Here is a 25,286-nt window from a genome sequence, read left to right on the forward strand (position 1 = left end):
TTCTGAGGAGTGGCCGAATGCTGATTGCTCTTCAGAGATGAAAGTTCATGTGAACGAGCCCTAAGAGCTCTTCGGATAAAACAATAATATTTTGCAGCATCTGTAATATATAAGCATTGTAGATGGCTGCTTACATGTTATCTTCTAGAATGCATTGTTAGTACAAGCGTTGTGTGTGTGTGTATGTGTGTGTGTGTGGTCAGGACCTAAACTAAATTGAACTAAATTTTTGTAACACTCTTCAGATCAGCAATGGCAGCATTCATATTTTATGGACAGTTGAACATTGTGAACTAACAAACCGGGAAATTGTTTCTTTTCTCTGCTTGTATCTGTGGGTTGCCTCACACGTATATTTATCTTGTCTGCAGGAAGAAGACTTTGACGACGAGGACGACGACGACGATGATAATCTAGAGTCCCAGTTGCATGGCAATTCTGTGGAAGTTTTTGAGCTGCCAGAAAACGACATCAGTTTCTCTTTAGATATGGACACGTCACAGATGGCATTAAAGTTTAAAGAGGTACTTGAATCTGAATATTTTTGTATTATTTTTTTTTTTTTCTTTTGAGTCTTCAGCAGCTACGAATACAGTCAGTGGGATTTGTTGATTGATTCCCCATGTGTCCATGTTAGGGTTGCACCGATACCACTTTTTTAAGACCGAGTACAAGTACCGATACTTTTTTCAAGTAACTACCGATCCTTTTTTTTTTTTTTTTTCAATGTCGCGTTACAGTGGCACTTTGCAGCACTGATAAGGCATGGACTTTGTCCAGTTTTTTTATAATAAATATATGTGTGTGTGTGTATAGATAGAGATATTTAATATAATTTATCTTTTTATTTTTAATCGACCCTATTGGGGGGGACTTTGGTGAGATATCAGGGGTCCAAACAGACCTTTGACATCTCCCCTTTGAAATAACAGATTTTCCGACTCCAGGACGGGGGAGGACCGGAGGAGGAGTCGGGGAGGACACTGGACAATCGGGGATGATTGGTGCGGCGGGGGGGGGCAATAACGAGCACCGATCTCCCTGACAGCCGAGGGAGAGGAGGAGAAGCGGCTGTCAGAAAAGCTATGCAGGGAGTGCTTGTAACTGTCCCCACCACCGCTCCAATCATCCCTGATTGTCGAGTGTCCTCCCCGGCTCCTTCTCCAGTCCCCCCTTGTCCTGGAGCCAGTAAATCTGTTATTTCAATTCAAATCTGTCATTTTCGCGAGGCTGCCCGGGCCCCCCTGCTTACACTAAGGACGCCGTGTGTACTGGCCTCCTGCCCTGTATCGGGTCAAGCATCGGAGCATTTGGATGAGTACAAGTACTCGTGCAAATGTTCCGTATGGGTACCGATACTAGTATCCGTTATCGGTGCAACCCTAGTCCATGTATTGCTTTGGCTAGTCTTTCCCTATGGTTCAATAGGATAATACCACTTTGTTCCGGTTCACACAGTGTCTGATGAATGTTTCACCATCCTCCTCTGTATTGTACCACAAATATTAACCACTTCAAGACCAAGCCTATTTCTGACACTTGTTTACTAAATTAAAAAAGTATTTTTTGCTGGAAAATTACTTGGAACCCCCAAACATTATATGTAATTTGTTAGCAAAGATCCTAGAGAATAAAATGGCGGTCGTTGCAATATTTTATGTCACGCCTCCTCTGCCCTTCAAAGTATTCAAACCGCCAAAATCTGCATTTTTTGAATACCTTGGATTTTTTTTATAAATCCGACGCTGGTTGGGTTGCGAAAATGTCCCCTCCGGCTGCTTGTGCTCATTAGCCGCATCGGTTATCACTTGAAAGCCGACAGCCAGCTCTAAAACAGTACCGGGGTGATGCTTCTGGCTGTACAACCACTTCAACAAAATGACGTACAGGTACGTGATTTTGCATGAAGTAGTTAAAGTGCAAATATGATGAAACTCTGCATGAGTGAGCTAGCTGTGTGTGTCTATGAATGCTCTGCCTGCTTGTGTCTGTCAGATCTAATGGCTGTTTTAGCTCTCATCTGCACTAGACACTAGACAGGGATTTTGGGATATATAGTTTAATCACAGGAAGTGTTAGGCTGGCCATACATTATACAATTTTCTTCTACAACTTTCCTTTACCAAAACCATATAATATGAGGTCAAACCTAAATGCTTTCAATTTTATATGCAATCAAGCAGGCCCTTGTACTACATAGTTGAAGGTAAATCTAAAGGAAACTGAACAAGAAAATTGTATAATGTATGGCCCGTTTTAGATTTCACACTACAGGCAGGAGTCCTGCATGAACCTATGCAGTGCCATGCTGAATGCCTCATGTAACGGGCAACAAATAACACCATGAAACTACATGATTAAGCAGGTAAAAAAACAGGAGGTTTACGTAGGAATGTTTACCTTGCCTTTTTAAAGTGATTGTAAAGTCTCGTTTTAAAAAAAAAAAAAGTAACCGGTTATACTTGCCTGCCCTGTTGTAGTGGTTTTGCACAGAGCAGCCTAGATCCTCTTCTTGGGTCCCTCTTTGCTGCTCCTAGCCTCTCCCCCTGTTGAATTCCCCCACAGCAAGCAGCTTGATATGGGGGCACCCGAGCCAAGCTCCATTCAGACATGAAACTGCCGTTCGGCCCCGCTCCCTCTCTCTCCTGATTGGCTAACTGACTGACAGCTGCGGGAGCCAATGACACTCCTGCTGTGTCTCAGCCAATCAGGAGAGTCCCGGGTGGCCGAGGGACTCTTGGACATCGCTGAACAGAGATGGGGGTGCTGGGGTGGCTGAACACACAGAAGGCTTTTTATCTTAATGCATAGACTGTATTAAGATAAACGGTCTGCCTTTACAACTCTTCACAGCATTTAAATTCTGGGGAGAAAAATGTCTTCTTTAATATATTTTCTTCCTGTTTTAAATATACAGTAGGCTTGCCTAATGTATGATTTTACTACTTGCATGCTAGACTAGTCCAAACTGCCCGGTTCTACCTGCCAGACCTTTTATGGCACACCACGGTTCGGCCCAGAGAGACTAGCCCTCTGAACAGCATTTGTTTGCAAAATTTATGGTCATTATAGTACCAGAAATTTAAACTGTGCTCCCCTAGGCCTTTCTTTCTTTCTCTTTTTCTCTCTTTTTCTTTCTTTTTCTCTTTTTCTTTTTCTCTTTTTCTTTTTCTCTTTTTCTCTTTCTCTTTCTCTTTCTCTTTCTCTTTCTCTTTCTCTTTCTCTTTCTCTTTCTCTTTCTCTTTCTTTTTCTCTTTCTCTTTCTTTCTTTCTCTTTCTTTTTCTCTTTCTCTTTCTTTCTTTCTCTTTCTTTTTCTCTTTCTCTTTCTTTCTTTCTCTTTCTCTTTCTTTCTCTTTCTCTTTCTCTTTTTCTTTTTCTTTTTCTTTTTCTTTTTCTTTTTCTTTTTCTTTTTCTTTCTCTTTCTTTCTTTTTCTCTTTCTTTCTTTCTATCTTTCTTTCTCTTTCTTTCTTTTTCTTTCTCTTTTTTTTCTTTTCTTTCTTTTTTTTCTTTCTTTTTTTTCTTTCTTTTTTTTCTTTTTCTTTTTTTTCTTTTTCTTTCTTTTTTTCTTTCTTTCTTTCTTCTATCCCCATGTAGACACAATGACTTTTGTGCAAACCAATCAATATCCGCTTATTGCGGTTTTGTTTTTTTTTTTGTTTGTTTTTTTTACCAAAAATATGTAGAAGCATACATATCAGCCTAAACTGAGGAAAACATTAGTTTTTTTTTTTTATTAAAATGTGGGATATTTTTATTATAGCTAAAAGTTATTGTGTGTTTTTCAGAATTGTAGCTCTTTTGTTTATTGCTCAAAAAATAAAAACCACAGAGGTGATCAAATACCACCAAAAGAAAGCTCTATTTGTGGAAAAAAAAAACGTCAATTTTGCTTGGATACAGCGTCTCGCGCCCGCACAATTGTCAGTTAAAGCGACGCAGTGCCGTATCGTAAAAAATGGCCTGATCATTGAGCATCCAAATTTTCCGGGTCTGAAGTACTTAATAATGTCTTGGTATGTGAGGCATACTAGCACATTATTGCCTTGCAGGGGGTAATCTTAAATTAAAAAAAAAAAAGTTTGCTACCACCTTTAAAGCAGAGTTCCACCAAAAAGTGTCATAGGAGTGCTTTACACATCACGTGGATCTCCCCTACTTGACACACAATGCAGAGGCTGGCGGGGCAGCTCTCAGATTGACATCTGCAGGCGCTCACTGCTTGCACCACCTATTGAACTGTGTGGCGTGGAGCAAGTAAAGCATGTGACCGCAGCACAAAAAATGAAAATGTGGACTTTATACTAAATAGTTTTATGTAATCTACCCTGAATTGATTTTATTTCCATATTTACAGTTGAAAAATGAGTGTGGTAATGTGTTAACACTTTAAAAATGCTGCTTGATCAGAAGTGGTGTGTGTTTTTTTTTTTTTTTTTTTTTTCTTTTAATATTATATATAAAAACCTGTTGACCTACCCCATCTCCAGGATCGATATTCCTATATTAGAGACAGGATCTGATAGGTTTAACCTAGCAGAGCACCAATCACAAATTGTAATAAAGCTGAAAAAAATTGTAATATGTTTAAAACTGAAGTATCCGCTTTATATTTTAAGACCCGTAAGGTTGTACATGTAAGCTGACAGATACTTTTTCTTTCTTAAGCTGCAACTAAAGCATGCTGTCACAACTGCCGAGTCGCTTCAGCTGAAAGAGAGAGTAAGTCATTTTACCATTTTATTAGATGTAGTTTTAATTTTTTCTCATAGCTGTACAGGTCTAAACTAGTAGGGAAAAAACTTCTAATGCAAAGGAAGGTTTTTTTTTTTGTTTGTTTTTTTTTCTTTTGCATTAGTTATGCTATCAGCACGATTTGACTGATGTGCTCACACATAGTTTGTGAGGGTATCGGGTAAAGCGTTCCCTATTGGCTGCTTTTCAAGTGCGAAACAAAGGTTGTTGCCTAGAACAAATCTGTTTTTACCCTCGGTGAGCCTAGACAATAAAAGCAATAATGTGCTTGGTTACTATGGGCAACACGGACCCTTTAAAGGTCAAGTTTAATCTGCTTGTATTTTGCCTTTCCTGGGTCCTCCTTCTCTGCCCCCAGTCCACAAGTAAGTTTTACCTCCAAATGTTCTGTTTTCATTACACGCCTTAAGACCCAGTGATGTAATACACAATACTTTATACTTCAATCACTAGGTCTCTGTGCTTCCTTATACAGTGAAGGCAGATTATGGCTGGTGAGAGGGACCAGCAGGGCGGTGTATATAACTTAATGAAGACATCACAGCACACTGCCTCAATACGCCTCTTAAGAACCCTCAGTCCTGATGCAAACAGTAAGCTGTAAATATCAAAATGCCTTGATGAGTAGAAGTCAAGAGGAGTGGGATTTCCTAGTCAGCTGCATTTGCTTGGAGATTACTCTAGCTAACACCCACATGTGGAACTGATTTCAATGAATGAAATGGGAGGGCCAGGAACAGTAAGGCTAGAGCTCAAAGAGCTAGATGATGCTGGAAGTCCTCCTCCAGGAAGGACACGAGTCAGGTTTTATTTGATTTGCTGCAGTTTCTGATGCACACTGAGAAACTTGGTGTGCAGTAAAATCAGAATAAGCAATTTTAGTACAGGAGAATAGCCTGTGTAAGACTAAAGCTAAGGCTGGAGTTCAGCTTTAACTTTCTCACCTGTGGAATATGAGGCTAAGAAATGGTTATAAGAAAGAATAGCATAGAGAACGGATAGATTAGTGAATCTCTGCATTTGCATCTTCCACTATGAAGTCTGATTTCTTTCATGTGGTGTGTATATAAAAATATAAACCTTTTTTACTTGAAAGAGCAGGATGTTCACTTTGGCTTGTCTGTTATTTGTTCTCAAGATAAAAGCTGCCGAGGCAGAGAAACTGGATTGGGAGACAAACCGGTCAAAATATCTGCAGTCCGTAGAGGAAAACAAGGAAAAGATTAAGAAGTTGGAAACCTACTGGCTGGAGGCTCAGGCGCTGTGTAAAACTGTTAATGAACATCTGAAAGAAACTCAGGAGCAGTATGATACACTGGAGAAGAAGTACACAAAGGCCAAGAAATTACTGAAGGAATGTCAGCTGAAGTAGGTCATCTCTGTATAATCTCTGTATAATCATGTGATTTTTACATCCATGTTTTAGAAACAAATACATTATTAAAAGCATCACTAATGTTTAACTCTCAGCAGATGATAAAAAAAATCAAACGGCACAGGACACTGGCTGAGTGTTCAACGCCCCTGGGTTGTATCTTCAGATGATTGGACACTGGTAAAGCTTTCAAGGACACGTCCCCCTGGGTGCCTTCCCTATAATCCTACCCCACTCCAAGTTGCCAGTTTTTTTGTGTCCGAAGGGGATGGACCTCTTGTCCCTTGCAGAGAAATCGGTCTTAAAGTGGATGTAAACCCAATGTCATCCTTTCTAAACTACTGCCATAGGGGTTATCTATAAGGATATACATGCCTCCTGCATGTATCTTTACCTGTCAAATGTCTCCCCTCTGTCTGTTATGAGAGCCGAAAAACTGCAGATTCTGTGGGTGGGTCTGTTGTCTGGAGCTCAGTGGGTGAAGTCGTGATGTCAGTAGACTCCCCGCCCACCTCTACACTCCCCTTGTCAATATGCATTTTCTCCTGTGTATTTTTTACACTGAACTTCTGCTATGATCTCTAACATCCAGTGAAAAGACAGGAAAGTAACCACATGACTTCAGCATGCCAAATCATGCTGAGGTGTGGAACAGCCAATCCGTGCAGAGCTGCTGAAGAAAGGAGTGGGGGAGGGAATTAAAAAATAATGCATGTCTTAGGCTAGTGCACGAGATATGTAAATCACCTGTCACTCACAGCAAGGGGGAGGATTTGACACAGTTTTTCTGTTTGTCAAGTTTTATCTCCATGAACAATAAAAAGAGGATTGCTCAAAGCTGGATTAACTCTTTGTGGCAAGACTGGGCTCAAATGATAGGAAATCTTATACTCTACATTATGGCATAGGAAAAAAAATTGGGTTTACATCCACTTTAACTAGTTTTATTATTTTATCTTCTGTTTCTTCAGTCAACTCTTCAATCAACCCATCACAGTCTTCTAAATATTACAATTGAAGCATTGCATTCGAGTCAGTGCAACCCACGTACAACCCCAACTTCAAAACAAAAGTTGGAACGCTGTGTACAATCTACATAAAAACAGAGTGCAATGATTTGCAAATCTCATAAATCCCATATTTTATTCAAATGTTTAAACTGAGAAAATGTACCTTCTTATTTCTTAAAAAAAAAAAAAAAAGTCATTTTGAAATTGATGGCAGCAACATGTTTCAAAAAAGTTGGGACAGGCCAACAAAAAGCTGGCAAAGTAAGTGGTACTAGCAAAGAAGAGCTGGAAGAACATTTTTCAACTGTTTTCAACTATTTGTCAACAGGTCAGTAACATGATTGGGTATAAAATGGGCATCTTAGAGAGTGTCTGTCTTAGAAGTAAAGATGGGCAGAGGTTCACCAATCTGAAAAGCAGCATCTAAAATGCTAAAGTTTCAGAATATTCCTCAATGTAATATTGCGAAGACTAAATATATCATCTACAGTACATAATGTCAAAAGAATCTGGAGAAATCTCTGTGCACAGGGGACAAGGCCGAAACACAATTGGATGCCCGTGATCTTTGGCCCTCAGATGGCACTGCATCAAAAACAGGTATGATTCTGTGATGGACATCACTGTATGGGCTCAGGAATATTTCCAAAATCACTGTCTGTTCACATAGTGCACTGTGCCATCCAAAAATACACGGTAAAGTGCTATCATGCAAAGTGGAACCCATGTCTGATCATTATCTCAGGGCCAAAGCTCATTTCAAAGTGGTCTGTTGCAAAGTGGAAAACTGTTTTGTGGTCAGACAAATCAAATTTAACATTCTTTTTTGGCAACCATACTTCCTCCGGACTAAAAAGGAACAGGACTTTCCGGCTTATCACTCAGTTCAAAAGCCTGTATTCTGATGGTATTGGGGTGTCTTTAGTGCAGAAGGAATTGGCAGCTTGCACATCTGGAAAGATACCATATATCTAGGTTTTAAAGCAGCATATGATCCCATCCAGGTGACGTCTTTTTAAGGTAAGGCCTTGCATATTTCAGCAGGACAATGCTAAACGGCATCTATGACAACAGCAAAGCTTTGTATCAGAAGATTCTGGGTACCTAACTGGCCTGCCTTCAGACCAGTCCTTTCACCAATTGAAAATGTTTGGTTCATCTTCAGACAAAAAATACGACAAAGACGCAGGACTGTTGAGCGTTTAAAATCCTATATCAGGCAAGAATGGGACAACATTCCTCTCCCAAAACTCCAGCAGCTGGTCTCCTCAGTTCCCAGACATTTACAGAGTGTTAAGAGGGGATGCTATACCATAGTAAATATGGCCCTGTCCCAACTTTTTTGAGACCTGTTGCTGCCATCAGTTTCAAGCTTTAATATGTTTTCTGTTGGGAATAAAATTTGGGTTTGAGATTTGCAAATCACATTCACGCCATACGTGCAGAGAAACTGACGCACAGATTTCACTTGCAGAGACACGAGTTTACATCAGTTTTTATGCGCATTTTAGTAAGTTTTTACAGGTTGCAGATTCCTGTGCAGAAAAAAATCAGCACATGATACCAGTGTTGTGGTGTGAACAGGGCACATAGAGAATAATTCATTTTTTTATGCCCCTGCAGAAGGCATGTTTAAAAACTGACATCTCTGCAGATGGTGTGAATGAAGCCTAAGTGTTAAATCGGGCTACGGAAGATTCTTCTCCCCCACACACTCCTTTTTATGTCTCAAGCTGGAGCTTCAAACCATATGCTTGCAATGGTGGACGTGCTGACCTCTGCTGTGTGCACAAGCCACAGTATTGATGCAATTGATCCTCTGTCTTGTCATGCTCATTTTGGGTACAAAGAGACCTACAAAATCTGAAGAGATATTCCCCTTGTACGGGTCGTATGAAAGAAAATCACTTAATTTCCCCCCCATCACCACAGTCAGTGTTAATCCCTCCTGCTGAGCCATTGTGTTCTGGTGGGACGGGAAAGCAGTCCCCTCCAGGAAAACTGTTATTACTGCTAGCAGCTATAACAGCCGCTAGCTATAATCGCATTTAAAGTCTCATAGGCTGGTTGTACCCAAGTCGATTGACTGGTACATTCAGCCTGCCCATACATGGCATCTTAGTGGTGGAGCAGAGTACACAGAAAACTTTAAGTGTCATGATTAGTTATAGTTGTCCAGTGAATTGTACGCTCTGTCAGAACAAGGTGCTGTTTTGGTGACATTAAAGGGTTTTGTTTTTTTTACTTCCATGCATTAATGAAAAAAAAACCTTCCATGATCAGCTCCCCTCCAGCCCCCTAAATACTTACCTGATCTCGATACAGTGCAGTGCCCTAAAGGAGCAGCGCTGCAGTCTACCCTCATAGGACTTGGAGGCAGCCGTAGGAGCCATTGGCTTCTGCTGCTGTCAATCAATTTCAGTGGGGAGGGAGTGGTGTGCAGGGCAGAGCCAATCTGTATGTCAGTAGACACACAGCTCAGCTTGGGATCAAGCCCGCATAAGTGCCCTCATAGCAAGCGGCTTACTATGGGGGTACTTGGAAGGGAGGAGGAGCTGAGAGCGTCAGCAGGGGAAGAAGAGAACGTTTGGGGCCGTTCTGTGAAAAACCATTGCACAGTGCAGGTAAGTATAACATCTTTATTTTAAGAGGGGGAGGGGGGGGGGTAAACTTTACAATCGCTATAAGAAAACACTGATCTCAGTATTGCGTACATCCCGTAGTTGTAGCAAGCAATTAACGTGACATGGGGGAGCAACTTGCAGTGTATATGTGTGTGTGTGTGTGTGTATATATATATATATATATATATATATATATATATATATATATATATATATATATATATATATATATATTAATATATATATATATATATATATATATATATATATATATTAGCCATCTTTAATATTGATTGGACCCCCATGCAGTTTCGCTCTCCACCTGCTCCGAGACATACAATAAATAGCAGCTAGACTCAAAATCAGTTTACTGAATCAGATCAGGCAGCTACTGCGATTGGTTGCCAGAGGTTACAGTGTATCATTACCACTCACTGATTAGTTGCTAGAGGTTACAGCACATGATTTCTGCTTGTTGATTGGCTGCTAGAGAGTACTATAGATATGACCTCAGGGGGGCAAGATATACATATCAATTAGAGGTCGACCGATATATCGGCCGATATTTGGTGTTTTTTTTCTTAATCGGCATCGGCCGATTGTGCTGATAAAAAGGGCCGATATAACTCAGCGCGACTTGCAAATGACTTCTGAAGTCAATACAAGTTGCCTGTATTCTTCTGTGAAGCACTTCTCTCCCCTCTCTGGGCAGCCTGCCAAATCTGATAAAAAAAACCTGAATTGATACAATGTTTACACTTCTGAATGAGCTGAACTGGTGTGTAGAAGCTCTCAGTTTAACCATTTAAAGACTAAATCTTTTCTGACATTTGTTGCTTACAAGTAAAAATCCTGTATTTTCTGCTAGAAAATCACTTAGAACCCCCAAACATTATATATATATTTTTTTTAGCAGAGACCCTAGGGAATAAAATAGCGGTTGTTGCAATATTTTATGTCACACGGTATTTGCGCAGCGGTCTTTCAAACGCAATTTTTTTAAAAAAAATACACTAATAAATTTAAAAAAAAAACTAAGCAGTAAAGTTAGCCCATTTTTTTTCGTCCAAAAGTTTTGATTACCTGTTTTTGTGTATTTATTTTTAAGATATAGTTTTTTTTTATATATTTTTTTTAATCTAAATTATACATATAAGTGAACTGATTGGAGGTTTGTTTTGTTTAATAAATGTTTAAATGTAAAAAAAATTCTGTATCACTTTAGGTTGCTTTCACACTGCAGCGGGCATGCGTTGACTGTAAAAGGCTACTAGTTTTAGCGGTGCTTTACCGTCATTTTAGCGGCGCTATTCGGCTGCTAGCGGGGAGCTTATAACACAGGTAGCAGCCGAGGAAGGTGTTAAATGCGCCCCTGAAGCGCCGCTGCCGAAACGCTTTGCAGGCGCTTTGGCAGCGGTGCGCATTCATTTCAATGGGCAGGAGTGGTGGTATACACCGCTCCAAAGATGCTGCTTGCAGGACTTTTTTAACATCCTGCCAGCGCATCGCCTCAGTGTGAAAGCACTCGGGCTTTCATACTGAGACTGCAGGGGAGCCGTTTTACAGGCGCTATTTTTACCCCAAAAGCGCCTGAAAAACGCCCCAGTGTGAAAGGGGTCTAACTGTTAAATTTGATGAGATGAAGGAGAAAAAAAAAAATCGGCCTAATATATCGGTCCAAAAAAATCAGCATCACATATCGGCCACCGAGATTTCTAAATATCGGCATCGGCCAGAGAAAAACCCATATCGGTCGACCTCTAATATCAATGCCACCGGGCGCCGTTATTTACATATGAATGCCACCACTATTTACATATGAATGCCGATAATTAACATGTAAACACAGGGTCTGCAGGTGAGTCATCTGTACACAACAAAAGGGCAGAGCTGAGCAGCATTAGTAGCAGCACTTCACACTGAGATATTGGGACACAGCACAGGACTAAAACCTCAAGGGACGAGGGAACCAGGATAGTTGGCAAGTATGAGGCAGCCGCTTTGGGCCCCACAACAATGACATGCCCAGGGCAGCTGCCCCTTTTGCCCTGCCTTAAAAATGGCCCTGTGTGTGTGTATGTATATATATGTGTGTGTGTGTGTGTATATATATATATATATATATATATATATATATATATATATATATAATTAGTATGGGCTCATGCACACGGCATCATTGGCCTGTACAGCGTGAGGAACCATTTGCTTATCCATTCTGAGCTATGTTGAGCTGCACGCAGAGTATTCTGGTGAATGGGGACAGAGCAGGTGAACAGACTTGCATGCAGCTCTGATTGACAGGTATGCAGGGTTTGGTGCATGGACCTGGATGCACACTGCCGGCCTCTAGGTCCGTGGACGTGTCCCTGCGTACCTGTTAAAATCATAGCTGCGGGTGAGTCCATAGCAGCTTACAGCTGCAACTTAAAAGGACTTTTTCAAATATTTACTTAAGGGCCTCTATATCAAATTTTTTTTTTTGACCCCAGATTAACATAACTTTCACCCATGATTTACACTTTTCTATATAAGATTACATTTGAAAAACGTTATAAAAAAATGTGTGCATCTTGGGGGAAAATTGGTTAATAGGCCTTTTATTTTGTTGCTTACATATCCTTGTTCATTTTACTTTTAGAGAAATAGAATTTCAAAAGAGAGAGGAAGAGCACCAAGAGCGCCTAAAAGAAAAGGACAGACGGCATACCGAACAAATGAATTTGCTGCACACAAGAGTAAGAGTGTTTGGGGTTTTTGTTTTTCGTTTTTTTAAGCGGTAGCTTATAGATTGGCTGGGCACATCTCTGAACTGAATAGAATCAGAATTCGGAGGGGCTGATCAATAGTAGGGATCATAGTCCCATATACCTTGCTATTCAAGTATGGGACAGCATGAAAGAGAGCTTGAATACTTATATCTCTGACTTGCTAGACTATCAGCATATATTTGTGTTTTGAGTATAGGTCCATTTTAAAGAGAAACTATCTTAAAACAAACCATGCCTGCATGTGCCTGCTGGAGGAAAAGCTTTACAACTTCCCGATAGTGCAGGAGCTTGCTATTTCTTATATTGCAGCTTACCAATTCTTAGATGTGATGGCTGCTTTATTTTTTTTTTTTTGCCTGGTGATCTAGCCAGTAAGTCTGTTTTTCCACAAATTAAGCTGTCCTTCAGATGTAGCAGTTGGAAGATTGAGAGAAACCGTTTAACACTGCTTACAGTGATCAGCTTTCATGGGAAACATTTATCGAAAAAGGAACAAAACTGCTTAAGTGTTAGCTGGTGCTTGACTTCAATATGTTTTAGTGAATTTAAATCTGCTAGTCCATGAAATACTTCCCTCCCCCAGACTGACAATGCTGCTGTCCAAAGGTGTCTCTGTTGCTCTCTCATCCAGAGGCACTCTAATACACAAGGTCTATTCCTGGCCAGATCACCCAAGTGAAACTGAGTGAAAAGCTTACATAAAGAGAAAACTAATGCAGTCACCACGTATAAAGATTGGTAAGCTGCAATATATTACATTTTTGGTTTGGGCTTTAAGATCACTTTAACCACTTGCCAACTGTAGGATGCAAACTGCTAGGGATGTCATTACAAAGTCAATAACGCTCTCAGATTAGTTTGCAGTTAAAACTGTCAAATGGTGCAGGAATTGGATCCGGTTCCATTGTGGACCAAAAAAAGGGTCCAGCACCATTCTGGTCCAAATGCGATACAAATTCAGCCATACAATTTGCATTGCACAGACACGGCATGTGATCTGCACAGCAATCACGTAATGTCTGACATCGCTTTAGTGTGACCCCAGCCTCAAATTTGACCAAATAAAAATGGATATTATATTGTGCTTGTTTGCAATAAAATTCATTAAAGTGTATTTTTTCCCAAGAAATTGCATTTGAAAAAGGCTAATTCCTTGTGAAACTGCAAAACCATCATTTTATTCCATAGGGCCTATGCTTTTAAAAAAAAAAAAAAAAATTTTTCAAGCAAAAAATATATAGCCTTTAACATGTGAGAAGTGTCAGAATTGGCCTGGTAGACAAGTGGATAAGCTGTCCTACATGGTGATGAGCCAGTAGAAAGATTTGTAGTGCAGGGCTTGGTGAGAAGCTCCTACATCACCTGGAAGTGTTGATGCTTTGGTTTCCAGAATGAGCCAGGAGTCTGTCACGGTGGGTGTGTTTTGGGGGCTGTTGTAGGTATGTGCAGGTATCTCTAGGTGCCTGCACTGTTAAAACTGCTGTAGTGTGGTGTGTGTGTGTGTGTGTTGCGTTTTTTTTTTTTTTGTTTTTGTCTTTTTAAGACCGTTTTTTGTTTAATGGCTTAGTAGTGTTCTATACTTCATAATGGTTTTGTCAATTTTTTTTTTTTTTTTGTAGTAAGACACTTTTCCGCTAAAAGCCATGTATTGCTGTGCCAACTTTGAAGCTGTTTTTCAGAGTTTGAAATTACCAAAGTACAGCAGTTGTGTAGGTGGCAATGTTAATAATTCAAACTACTTCACAAAGGTGATGGATGATGCGATCAAAATATATTTAAAAACACTCCAGATCGTTTCTGGCAGTCTAAAAATAGAAATAATTACTTACACCTCCTAAGTAATAGATTAGAATGACTTTCTACCTCTATTAAAATAGTGACGGGGTTTACATAAGATTTTGTGAGGAAACCTCCTACAAGGAGTTCAAGGAAAATACATACTGTATGAAATGTTCATTATTGCTTTGTTTTACTACAGTCTGTATATCACTGCAGCCTCTGTGAAAAGTTTCTTCTTCTTCTTTTTTTTTTTTTTTTTTGGTGCATTATTTTAAAGGGATTCTAAAAAGTAATAATTAAAGTAAAAGGTTACCTTACCTGCCCTGTGCAACAAGATTGCGCAGAGTAGTCCCTTACTACTTTGTTGGTACCCCACCAGCACTGTCTGCTGCTTCTTCTTGCGGGCGCCCCAATAGTCATGCGCTATGGGGGCACCCATGCGGACATGCTCTTGAGCCAGCCTGTGCATCCATAGATGCACACAGCACCGGTAAGCTAAGCCCCTGCTTACAAGAGTTTGACTGCAGCAGAAGCCAATGGCTCCCACTGCTGCCTGTGTCTCCTGTGAGACCAGAAAGTGGACCAGCGATGCTTCAGACGGGACAGTGCTGGATCAGTTAGAGGAGCCAGGTAAGTTTTGAGGGATCAGGGGGTGGGGGCTATAAGTCATCCAGTCTTTTTTTATTTTAATGTGCAACTGTCCACCGCAATCCTCAAGAGCCAAACGGGTCAGAAATTCTAGGCAGAATCAATCCTTTGTTAGCAATCTAGAGTTTAACTTTCCCGTGACCCGTTTTCAGCCATCAGCAGGCTAAAGTCCAATGTTGGCTGAGGTCACTCTGCCAGTCCAGACTCTGAAAAGATCCCAACCATATAGTTGGGATCCACCCAAAATCCTGAAATGGCACCTGGCACAGCCTCTCTGCGATTTTTGCAGAGAGTCTGAGCCGCTCCCTCCACAGCCCAGCGATCCAGAGAGCGCTGGGGGAACAGAGAGCTGGTGACTGACAGTCACGGCTCTCTTCTCAGAGTGGAGGGAGAACTAAGCGATCAATGGTGTTCACTCAGCTCTCACTGGAGAGCCAACAGACAGATGCAGCACTGGATCAATGCTGCATCCACCTAGATGAGTATTATTTTTTTATTTTAAGTTCATAATTTTCTTATAAGTATAGAAAGGTGGTTGGGGTAGAGCTTCATGTTGACCTGGCTCAGTATACAGTCTATGCCTGAAATCCATGAGCACCACAATAATGCATAAATTATGGTGAAGTTTATTGCAGGCACCACTTGAGTAGAATTGTTTACTTAGTCAGGTTGAGGTGGAAAAGGACCTGGGGGTCCTAGTAGATGATAGGCTCAGCAATGGCATGCAATGCCAAGCTGCTGCTAATAAAGCCAACAGAATATTGGCATGCATTAAAAGGGGGATCAACTCCAGAGATAAAATGATAATTCTCCCGCTCTACAAGACTCTGGTCTGGCCGCACCTGGAGTATGCTGTCCAGTTCTGGGCACCAGTCCTCAGGAGGGATGTACTGGAAATGGAGCGAGTACAAAGAAGGGCAACAAAGCTAATAAAGGGTCTGGAGGATCTTAGTTATGAGGAAAGGTTGCGAGCACTGAACTTATTCTCTCTGGAGAGGAGACGCTTGAGAGGGGATATGATTTCAATTTACAAATACTGTACTGGTGACCCCACAATAGGGATAAAACTTTTTCGCAGAAGAGTTTAATAAGACTCGTGGCCACTCATTACAATTAGAAGAAAAGAGGTTTAACCTTAAACTACGTAGAGGGTTCTTTACTGTAAGAGCGGCAAGGATGTGGAATTCCCTTCCACAGGCGGTGGTCTCAGCGGGGAGCATTGATAGCTTCAAGAAACTATTAGATAATCACCTGAATGACCGCAACATACAGGGATATATAATGTAATACTGACACATAATCACACACACAGGTTGGACTTGATGGACTTGTGTCTTTTTTCAACCTCACCTACTATGTAACTATGTAACTATGAGGTTTTGGGACTAGTCTCACTGTTTAGCTGGTGCTGTTGGAATTCTTGCATGAACGTCCTGTATGTGCCTAATCATTCTCTGCAAGATTATGTAATAAGGAACGCTTTTTAATAGATTTCAGATCTCGAGAGCAGACTCTGTGCATATGAGTGTACTCTGCAGGTGGTCCCCCACAGTAAAGATGGTGATAATGAAAATAATGAGGAACATGCATGCGCAGCTGCAGAGGAGACCTCAGAAGATCTGGAGACAGAGGGCGATACACTTCTAGAAAGTTCTGTGTCTGGTAAATTATTTTTTTTTATTTTGAGTAAAAATGATATAGTTATATATTTTATAAAAGAACATATCACCAGAAGTATGACCATTTTTTATGAAGACTGCCTAGAACTTGCTAAATAAAGAAAAACCTTTCACATAGTCTTTTCAAAATTAATTTGAAGCATTTGTCTATTTCTCAGTATTGGACAAAAGGAAGCTACAGTAGACCTTCTTTAAGAAATACAGAATTCTTGACTTCCAGTCATGAGGGGAATACACAGATCCTCCATAATTTTATGACCACTGACAGGTTAAGGGAATAACATTGGTTATCTTGTTAAAATGTCATGTAAAAGTCGGTGGGATATGTTTGGCTGCAAGTAAACATGTTGTTCCTGAAGTTGATGTGTTGAAAGCATAAAAAAAGGGCATGGTAGTTTGTATATGGGGCTGCAGACCAGTCAGGGTGCCTATGCTGACCCATGTCCACAGCCAAAAGAGCCTACAATGGGCACCGGAGCATCAGAACGGAACAGTGGATCAATGGAAGAAGGTGGCCTGGTCTGCTTCATCACATTTTCCTTTTGCATCATGTGGATGGCTGGGTGCATGTGCATCGCTTACCTGGGAAAGTTCCATTGCTATTCTGCCAATTCTTTGGATCTAGTACGTTGAATCACTATCTTGGAACAAGTATGAAGATCTGGAGTTTTGATTGCTTTGTTATAGGTCAATGTCTCAGAATGCTGAAGCTAGAGACAAGCAGTCTACTAGCATTTCCCAGGAGATCACCCATAGCAGTTCTGATATTTTGCTTATGGTCCATTTCTTGATAGCTTGTGTAAGCATTCACGCACTTCATTATCCCCCCGCATCCACTAGTTTGGGTTTTTTTTTTTTTTTTTTTCCTTTTTCTGTTTCATTACAACATGGAATCAAAATTATTTTTTGGGGGGCCTTTGTGCTATGTGATGTACAAAACATGCCTATGACTTTGAAGGTGTAAAAACACCAAAAAAGTTAATAGGCACTGTACACAAATGTCGTGGCATTTTTTTTTTTCAAGCCGTGTTAGTACCTACATTTGATTTTGTATAAGCTTTCTGCAGTCCCTGTAAATTGGAGCTCAGCCTGGGATAAGAAGCAGCACAAGGAGCCAGTTGTGCTACTGTGGAAGGAGCATGCTTAGAGAGCAGCGTGAGCGAGATGAGGTCAGTCAGCTGCCTTTTCACTCACTATCCATTCACAGGCTGAGGGTGGGAAGGAGACCTTTATGGGTGCACTTACACTGGCAGTTTTAACAGGTCCAAGGCATGGTTCTCCCCCTTGGCCCGGTGTGTGTGTGTAGTTGTTATAGCTCCAAACTATGCCCAGGAATGTTGAGTGTACAGAGCCCAGGACCACTTGGGACAGGGGTCCCGGGCATGGTTTACTTGTTGAATACAGTTTGCTTTAGTGTGAGTGCAAACCATACCTGAGCAAAGAACTCAACACTTTCTCATAGCACAGTGTGAATGCAGGCTGGGGGGGAGGGGCACAGTCAAATTTGGGCACAGTTTAGCTCAACTGTGCCCATTGTGAGTTCACCTTTGATGTTACTGAACTACAGCGGGGAAAAGAAATTCAGGCATCCTTTTACAAGTCTGTGCTGTGTAAGTCTCAGAACTGAAAAGATCATGAATAACAAGTCCTTTGGCAGATAAAATGGCTCTTTATATGTATTTCATCTATGTAATTAGCGATTTGCTTGAAAGTCCGCTTTAAAGAAGACCTCCAGGAAAAAAAATGCTCCCAGTGGGGCTGTGCCCACACTGCATGGGTTAACTGCTTGTTTTTTGTCTAGGGGTGAGGAGAGCGGAGATATCCTCTGAGTGCAAGACTGGTCCCTGACGCTCCTGCACACTAGCAGTCTTGTGCAAAGACTGTTCCTTGCGTCTTCACGCACTGACGAATGTGAGAATGGCAGGAACAGTCCATTGCTGGATGCAGGGGGGGGGGGGGGGGGCGCGGTCACTGTTTCTAGAGGATCTAAGGATGGGTATACCCCATCCTTCGATCACATTCCTGTGCACCCCTGGACAAAACAAGCCGCTCCACGCTGGGGGGGGGGGGGTTGGGGGTGGACTTTTATGGAGTTCTGCTTTAAGCTTTGGAGTTCTGCTTTTAGACTTTTATATTTGCTTTTTTTTTTTTTTTTGCAGTGAGACTCTGGGCTTTATTTTGATTGACATGGAGGGTGAGCAGGTTGCCCTTGATTAATAATGTTTACTTTTGCTCTGTTTGACGCAGCACATGGCATTCACAGTGCTTAAACCTGATTAAACAATGCATGTGTTAGATTTGACCTAAAGTCTGTGTCCTCTGCTTGTAGATTTTGATGCATGTGTGGGAGAAATCCAACGCTTGGACACCAGCGCACACAAAGCCAAAGCTCAGCTTGCACTTAAAGTGAAACGCCAGCGGCCGTCCCGGCACAAAATCAAAGAGCCTTTGACTGCTGAAGGGAAAACCTCCTATACAGAGGTATGTACTATGATTAGGATCAAGCTTTAAAAAAGGAAAAAAAAACTTGGCAAAATAGTTCATTTCCTACTCACTCCAGTTATTTCTGTTCAAGTCACCACAGCAAAAATAACTCATTTACAGTCCTCTCTGGGCTTGCCAGCCTAAACTTACTGCCCTATGGTGTTCTGACCACTGCACTTACTGACTAGTCTTCTAATACCACAAGAGATGCACAGAACTTTCAGGAGGGAAACTCTTTCCTCATACCTCACAGTACCTAATGTCGCTTTTCACACTGGAAAAGCTGCTTCTCCACCATTCCTGTAGAGTGTATTTTACATCTGATTGTTCTCACTATAATCCATGCTAACTGCAAAAAAGAAAAACCAAAGAGCTCTACACACACTGTGCATACTGTATGGTTTGAGCCGCCGTTATTTTATCACCCATTGTAAGTGGAATAAGCCTGCCAAAAATCACCCATGTGCTTCTGCCCTTAAAGCTGTTACATACTGTTAGCAGGCTGACTTTGTTATGCAGAAGAGACATGCAATGTCAAATGTATCAATTGTATTCATTTTTTTGTTGTATATCTGGAAGCATCAGTGTCGCATGGTTAGGTGTTTTGTTTTTTTTTTTTTTATATACATAGTTACACAGCCGTATATTAACACTGGGGTTGAGCTAACACTTATCCCTTTTTGCAGGTAGATTGTTTCTGTATTGTAGAGCAGAAGGTTGATGGCACAGCACCATTTAAATATTCATTATAGTTAGTATACAGATCTTTCTTACATAGGTTGGTCAGAATAGGTGTTAGGAGGGGGGAGGGGAACAGTTTGTTTGGAAACATGTTACATATGGAGCATATAACGTTCCCACTCCTGCAGCCGCTGCCCGCTCCACTGCCTCTAGTGACAGCAAGGGGAAGATCTTCTCCCCCGCTCGCGGTCATTATATATGTATGTATGTATGTGTGGCCCGGCTGCATCATTTATTCACAGATATGTGTGAATGAGGAAACTATAAGTACCAACAGCCTTTGTGGCTGTTGGCTTGTAGCTCTCAATAAACTACCATGACGCTGTTGAGTGCTCTAGGTAATTAATTCTCTCTTTCTGTCAGTATGTATCTGCCTGGCCGTACGAGGTACAAGCAGACAGATACAGTGACAAGTCTGCAGGATTCCTGCATGACAACCACAATCTGCTAGTCACGGGTGCAATGCTTTATAAAAAAAAAAAAAAAAAAAAAAATACGCTTTTTTTTTTTTTTACCTGCAAAAGGAGAACTTATCCTTTTAAAGACTAGTTAGGTTTGTCTTGGAATCCTACTGTGACGATGAAGCTGGTGTAATGCAGATCTGTGTGACAGATAACTGTCTGGACCCATGGGCCCACACACACATGGGCCTGCAAGCTGTTCTGTGCATCTTTTTCAAGACTCATTAGTGGGCAGCAGACAAAGCTGCAGTCAGGCGACTGTAGACAGTGCTAACCTGAGACATTATATAATGCTGATTTTTGGGTACATACATTTTTCACTTTTGTATTGTCACAGAATAGTTTTCTTAAGTAAATATATTTGTATTTAAAAGTTACAATGGAAGTCTGCCAGTGCAATATTTATTTTCTAAGGTAGTCGCATTTAAACATACTAAAAGGATGTGTTGTATGTATTATAGTGAAGAATTGGTACTAGCACGCTGTTGTGAGCCAACACCTGGGTGCTCTAAAGAAAAAAGTGTGTGTTCTTTCTACAGGAAGATATTGAAGATGCAATTCTGCTAGAAACAGTGAGCCCTTGTGAGAAAGTAAGAGAAGAGACAGAAGAGCGGCTGTGTTGGCAGCTGCCCAGGATGATGATCAAAGGACTGAAAAGTCTCGAGCGGCTGAGAGTTTAGGTACTCTCTTGGAGCCAATCCCCTCCATTTCCACTTCCTCCTCCCCAGCACACAGGACTAACACTGAAACCATTCTAACCTCCAGTCAGTCTCCACTGAGGAAGGGCTAGCTCAGAGTTCCTCAGGTGGATACACTAGGAATACCAAAGTGAGAGAATCTAAAGGCAAAGGCAAAGTCGCCAAAGGTAAGCTTAGGTATTTAAGTCTGTGTACAGAAAAAAAAAAAGTGGCAATAAGATCTAAAAAAAGAAATAAGTGCTCAGTTTTTTTTTTTTTTTTTCCCTCCATAAGTATGGTTCAAGGTCAGAGAATATCTACTGAAGTGTAAGAGTATGCAGCTTGCATCAGGAGGCAACTCTCTACTACAGAGTTTCATTGTTTCCATATGCAGACCAAATACTTCAGTGCTTTTGTTTATTCACCCTGCAAACTGCACAGTCAAAGCATATCTGACTGAACTGCGGGTCGTATGGCAGTCGAGACTCGACAGGGTGAGGCAAGTCTCATGTACCTTTCTGCTGTGCCCTTGTACAAGAGATGAAATACAGATTTTACAGCAGATTATATTCAAACATATTTGTAATGTTTGGCAGGTTCACTATTAAAGGGCAGCGCATTAAAAGGAGACTTAAAACCTAAGTTTGTCTTTTCTGCATAAAATGAAGTGAGTGCATGTTCTATTTGTTTCAAGTAGCTGAATGCATGTGTAATATATACAACAAATGGGCCATTAACAACATCTCAATAACTCCACTAACAGGTTTACATTTACCGGCTCCCTTTAATCAGAATGTCAATGTCTCTATCTTTTTCTTACAACTGACAGTATTTTTCGTATTGGAGATAATTAATTAACCCCAGTTTAAGAATGCAGTGAGCACTTTTTATATGCTTTGGTTACAAAAAAAAAACATACTGGCATTTTAATCCTGAGTGGATTTCCAAGGGTTGCAACCTGTAGATTCTCAAACCTTGGATTTCAGCAGCAAGATCATCCTTGGTTCAACGTTCCTGCCATAACTATCACCAAGTCTAGGCGAACGTAAAGTGGAATTCCTGCAATAATTTCCCCTCCCCCTAACCTGCCTATCCTGTGCAAAAAGGTCTAGTTGCCTTTTTTTTAATCCACTGGTCATGCGATCCGCAGCTCCAGCTTACGTGTCAGGAAGTGCTTGTCATCATCTGGGAATTTCCAGAGCCATGATGTCACCCATAGGCTCCTATAGCCCAGCTGTTGGTGCTTCTCCCCTGAAGCTGCTGCTCCCTGACGTAGGGGAGCTAGAGTTGTGTGATTATGCTGACCAGAACAAACTGAAAAAGGTAGGTATACGGTGGTGAAAATAATTATTTGATCCCCTCTGCAGATTTTGTAAATTTGCATACTTGCAAAGAAATGAAGGGTCAATAATTATCATAGGTGTATTTAAAAGGATAGAGACAGAATATGAACCAGAAAAAACACATGATACAAATGTTACAAATTGAATTGCAGTTCAGTGCGTAAAAAGTATTTGATCCCCTACTAACCAACAATAACTCTGGCTCCCACAGACTGGCTACAGTATGTGCTCATATGGTACAAAGATTAGTCCTGTCAAATTTAAGAAAGTGTTCCAACTACTCATGCTTAAGGCTGGAATCGCCCTCGGTCTGGAGCTCCATGCAAGATTTCGCCTCATGGGGCAAGGATGATCATAAGAAAAGTGAGGGATCAGCCCAGAACTAGACAAGAGGAGCTTGTGAATGATCTCAAGGCAATTGAGACCTCAGTCAGCAAACAAACCATTGGTAACACAATACGCTGCCATGGATTGAAATCCTGCAGTGCCCGCAAGGTCCCCCTCAAGAAGGCACATGTACAGGCCCATCTGAAGTTTGCCATTGAACATCTAAATGATTCATAGAAGGATTGGGAGAATGTGCTGTGGTCAGATGAGACCAGAATTTAGCTCTTTAGCATTAACTTGACTTGCCGTGTTTGGAGGAAGAAAAATGCTACCTATGACCCTAACAACACCATCCCTACAGTCAAACACGGAAGTGGAAACCTTATGCTTCGGGGCTGTTTCTCTGCTAAAGGTACAGGCCAACTTTGCCGCATTGAGAGGCCAATTGACGGGGCCATGTTATGTAAAATCTTGGATGAGAACCTTCTTCCCTCAGTCAGAGCACTGAAGATGGGTCGTGGATGGGTCTTCCAGCATGACAGTGACCCAAAACATACTGCAAAGGGCAACAAAGGAGTGGCTCAAGAAGAAACACTTTAAGGTCATGGATCCTATAGAAAATTTATGGAAGGAGCTGAAACTTCGAGCTGCCAAGCGACAGCCATGAAACCTTAAGTATTTAGAGAAGATCTGTTAAGAGTGGACCAAAATCCCCTCCTGAGGTGCAAACCTGGTCACCAACTACAAGAGACGTCTTACCTCTGTGCTTGCCAACAAGGGTTTCTCCACCAAGTACTAAGTCATGTTTTGCTTGGGGTTAAAATTACTTATTTTAGTTACTGAACTGCAACTCCATTTATAACATTTGTATCAGGTTTTTATGGATTTTTGGCTGATATTCTGTCTCATTTAAAATACCCCTATGATAAATTATAGACCCTTAATTTCTTTGTAAGTGGGCAAACTTGCAAAATCTGCAGGGGTTCAAAAAATTTCCCCATTGTACATATTTTATTTTTTTTAACATGGGGTAGGTAGGATAGGTAGCAGAAGTGGAGAGGGGACATTTATATGATATTTGGTGTTGGGCAGGAATTCCACTTCCACTAAGCTTGCCGCACATGTAGTGAATTATGTCTGGTTCCAGTTGAAGGTAGAAGATATTCGTCCATCCATACTGTTTATTATGTAGGGGGAATTCAAGTGATTTCTCTAATTCAACCCACAGGGCTTAAAAGAGAAGTATGGGTTTGGGTTTTTTATTATTTATACTTACCTGGGTGGATGCAGCATCGGTCCCTCGACGCCTCTGCACTGAGAGCCGAGCGATCGAACCCCTCCGATCGCTCAGTTCTGACAGCTCTCCGAGCAGAGAGCTGCTGACTGTCAATCAGCAGCTCTCTGCTCCCCTCCCTCCTCGCTCATTGGAGCACTGGGCTGACTGCTGAAAATGGGTCACAGGAGTGCAAAACGAATTGCACTCCTGTGATCCATAAGGAGTACAGCCAAACAAACAAGCTTTGGCTGGACTTCTTCTTTTAACCACTTACCGACCGGCTCCTGTACATATACGTCGGCACTTTGAAGATGGATATCTCGGTAACGGCAGCAGCTGCTGCCACAACCGAGTTATCCATCTTTACAGGAGCCGGTTCTGTGTACGACAATGGTGGTCTCTGCAGCGGGTGCGCTGCAAGATCACCGTTATCTGCGGCGGGAGAGGTGCCACCCCCTCTCCCGCGCCCTCCGCCGCTTACCGGAGCCGTCGGTAGTGGCGGAGGCGATCAGGACATTTCTGGGTATGGAGAAGAGTGAGGCTAAGATGGCCGCCACCTGTCTCAATACCATTGGATGGCTGAAGCGACGTAATTACGTCAGCTCTGCCCACTTTTCTTAAAGGCATATTTTTTTTGTCATTTTTTCAAACGACTTATTTTTTTTTTTTTTTTTGTCCAAGTATGAGATCTGAGGACTTTTTGACCCCAGATCTCATATTTAAAAGGAACTGTTATGCTTTTTTTCTATTACAAGGGATGTTTACATTCCTTGTAATAGGAATAAAAGTGATCCAAATTTTTTTTTTTTTTTTAAAGCGCCCTGTCCCAACGAGCTCGCACGCAGAAGCGAACGCATACGTTAGTAGAACCCGCATATGAAAACAGTGGTCAAATCACACATGTGATGTATCGCTGCGACCGGTAGAGCGAGAGCAATAATTCTAGCCCTAGACCTCCTCTGTAGCGCAAAACATGCAACCTGTAGACTTTTTTAAATGTCGCCTATGGAGATTTTTAAGGGTAAAATTTTGATGCCATTCCACGAGCGGGCCCAATTTTGAAGCGTGACATGTTGGGTATGAATATACTTGGCGTAACATATTTCACAATATAAAAAAAAATTGGGCTAACTTTACTGTTGTCTTATTTTTTTTATTCTTTCCAAAAAAAGTGCGCTTATAAGACCGCTGCGCAAATATGGTACGAAAAAAAAGTATTTCAATGACCGCCATTTTATTCTCTAGGGTGTTAGAAAAAAAACTATATATAATGTTTGGGGGTTCTAAGTAATTTTCTAGCAAAAAAACCTGTTTTAAACATGTAAACACCTAAAATC

General features: G+C 41.2%; 1 protein-coding gene across 1 annotated transcript in view; it reads left to right on the top strand.

The window, feature by feature from the left end:
- Positions 1-25,286, top strand: part of LOC141146987 (neurabin-1-like) — a 204,839-nt gene that overhangs the window by 110,028 nt on the left and 69,525 nt on the right. Inside the window, 9 exon segments of the mRNA XM_073633886.1 lie at positions 372-524; positions 4,668-4,721; positions 5,893-6,122; positions 12,405-12,501; positions 16,452-16,623; positions 18,970-19,121; positions 20,866-20,938; positions 20,941-21,099; positions 21,102-21,191. Of these exon segments, the coding sequence (XP_073489987.1) occupies positions 372-524; positions 4,668-4,721; positions 5,893-6,122; positions 12,405-12,501; positions 16,452-16,623; positions 18,970-19,121; positions 20,866-20,938; positions 20,941-21,099; positions 21,102-21,191 (1,180 nt within the window).

Source organism: Aquarana catesbeiana, linkage group LG06, assembly GCF_042186555.1.
Source record: "Aquarana catesbeiana isolate 2022-GZ linkage group LG06, ASM4218655v1, whole genome shotgun sequence".
NCBI classification, from domain to species: domain Eukaryota; kingdom Metazoa; phylum Chordata; class Amphibia; order Anura; family Ranidae; genus Aquarana; species Aquarana catesbeiana.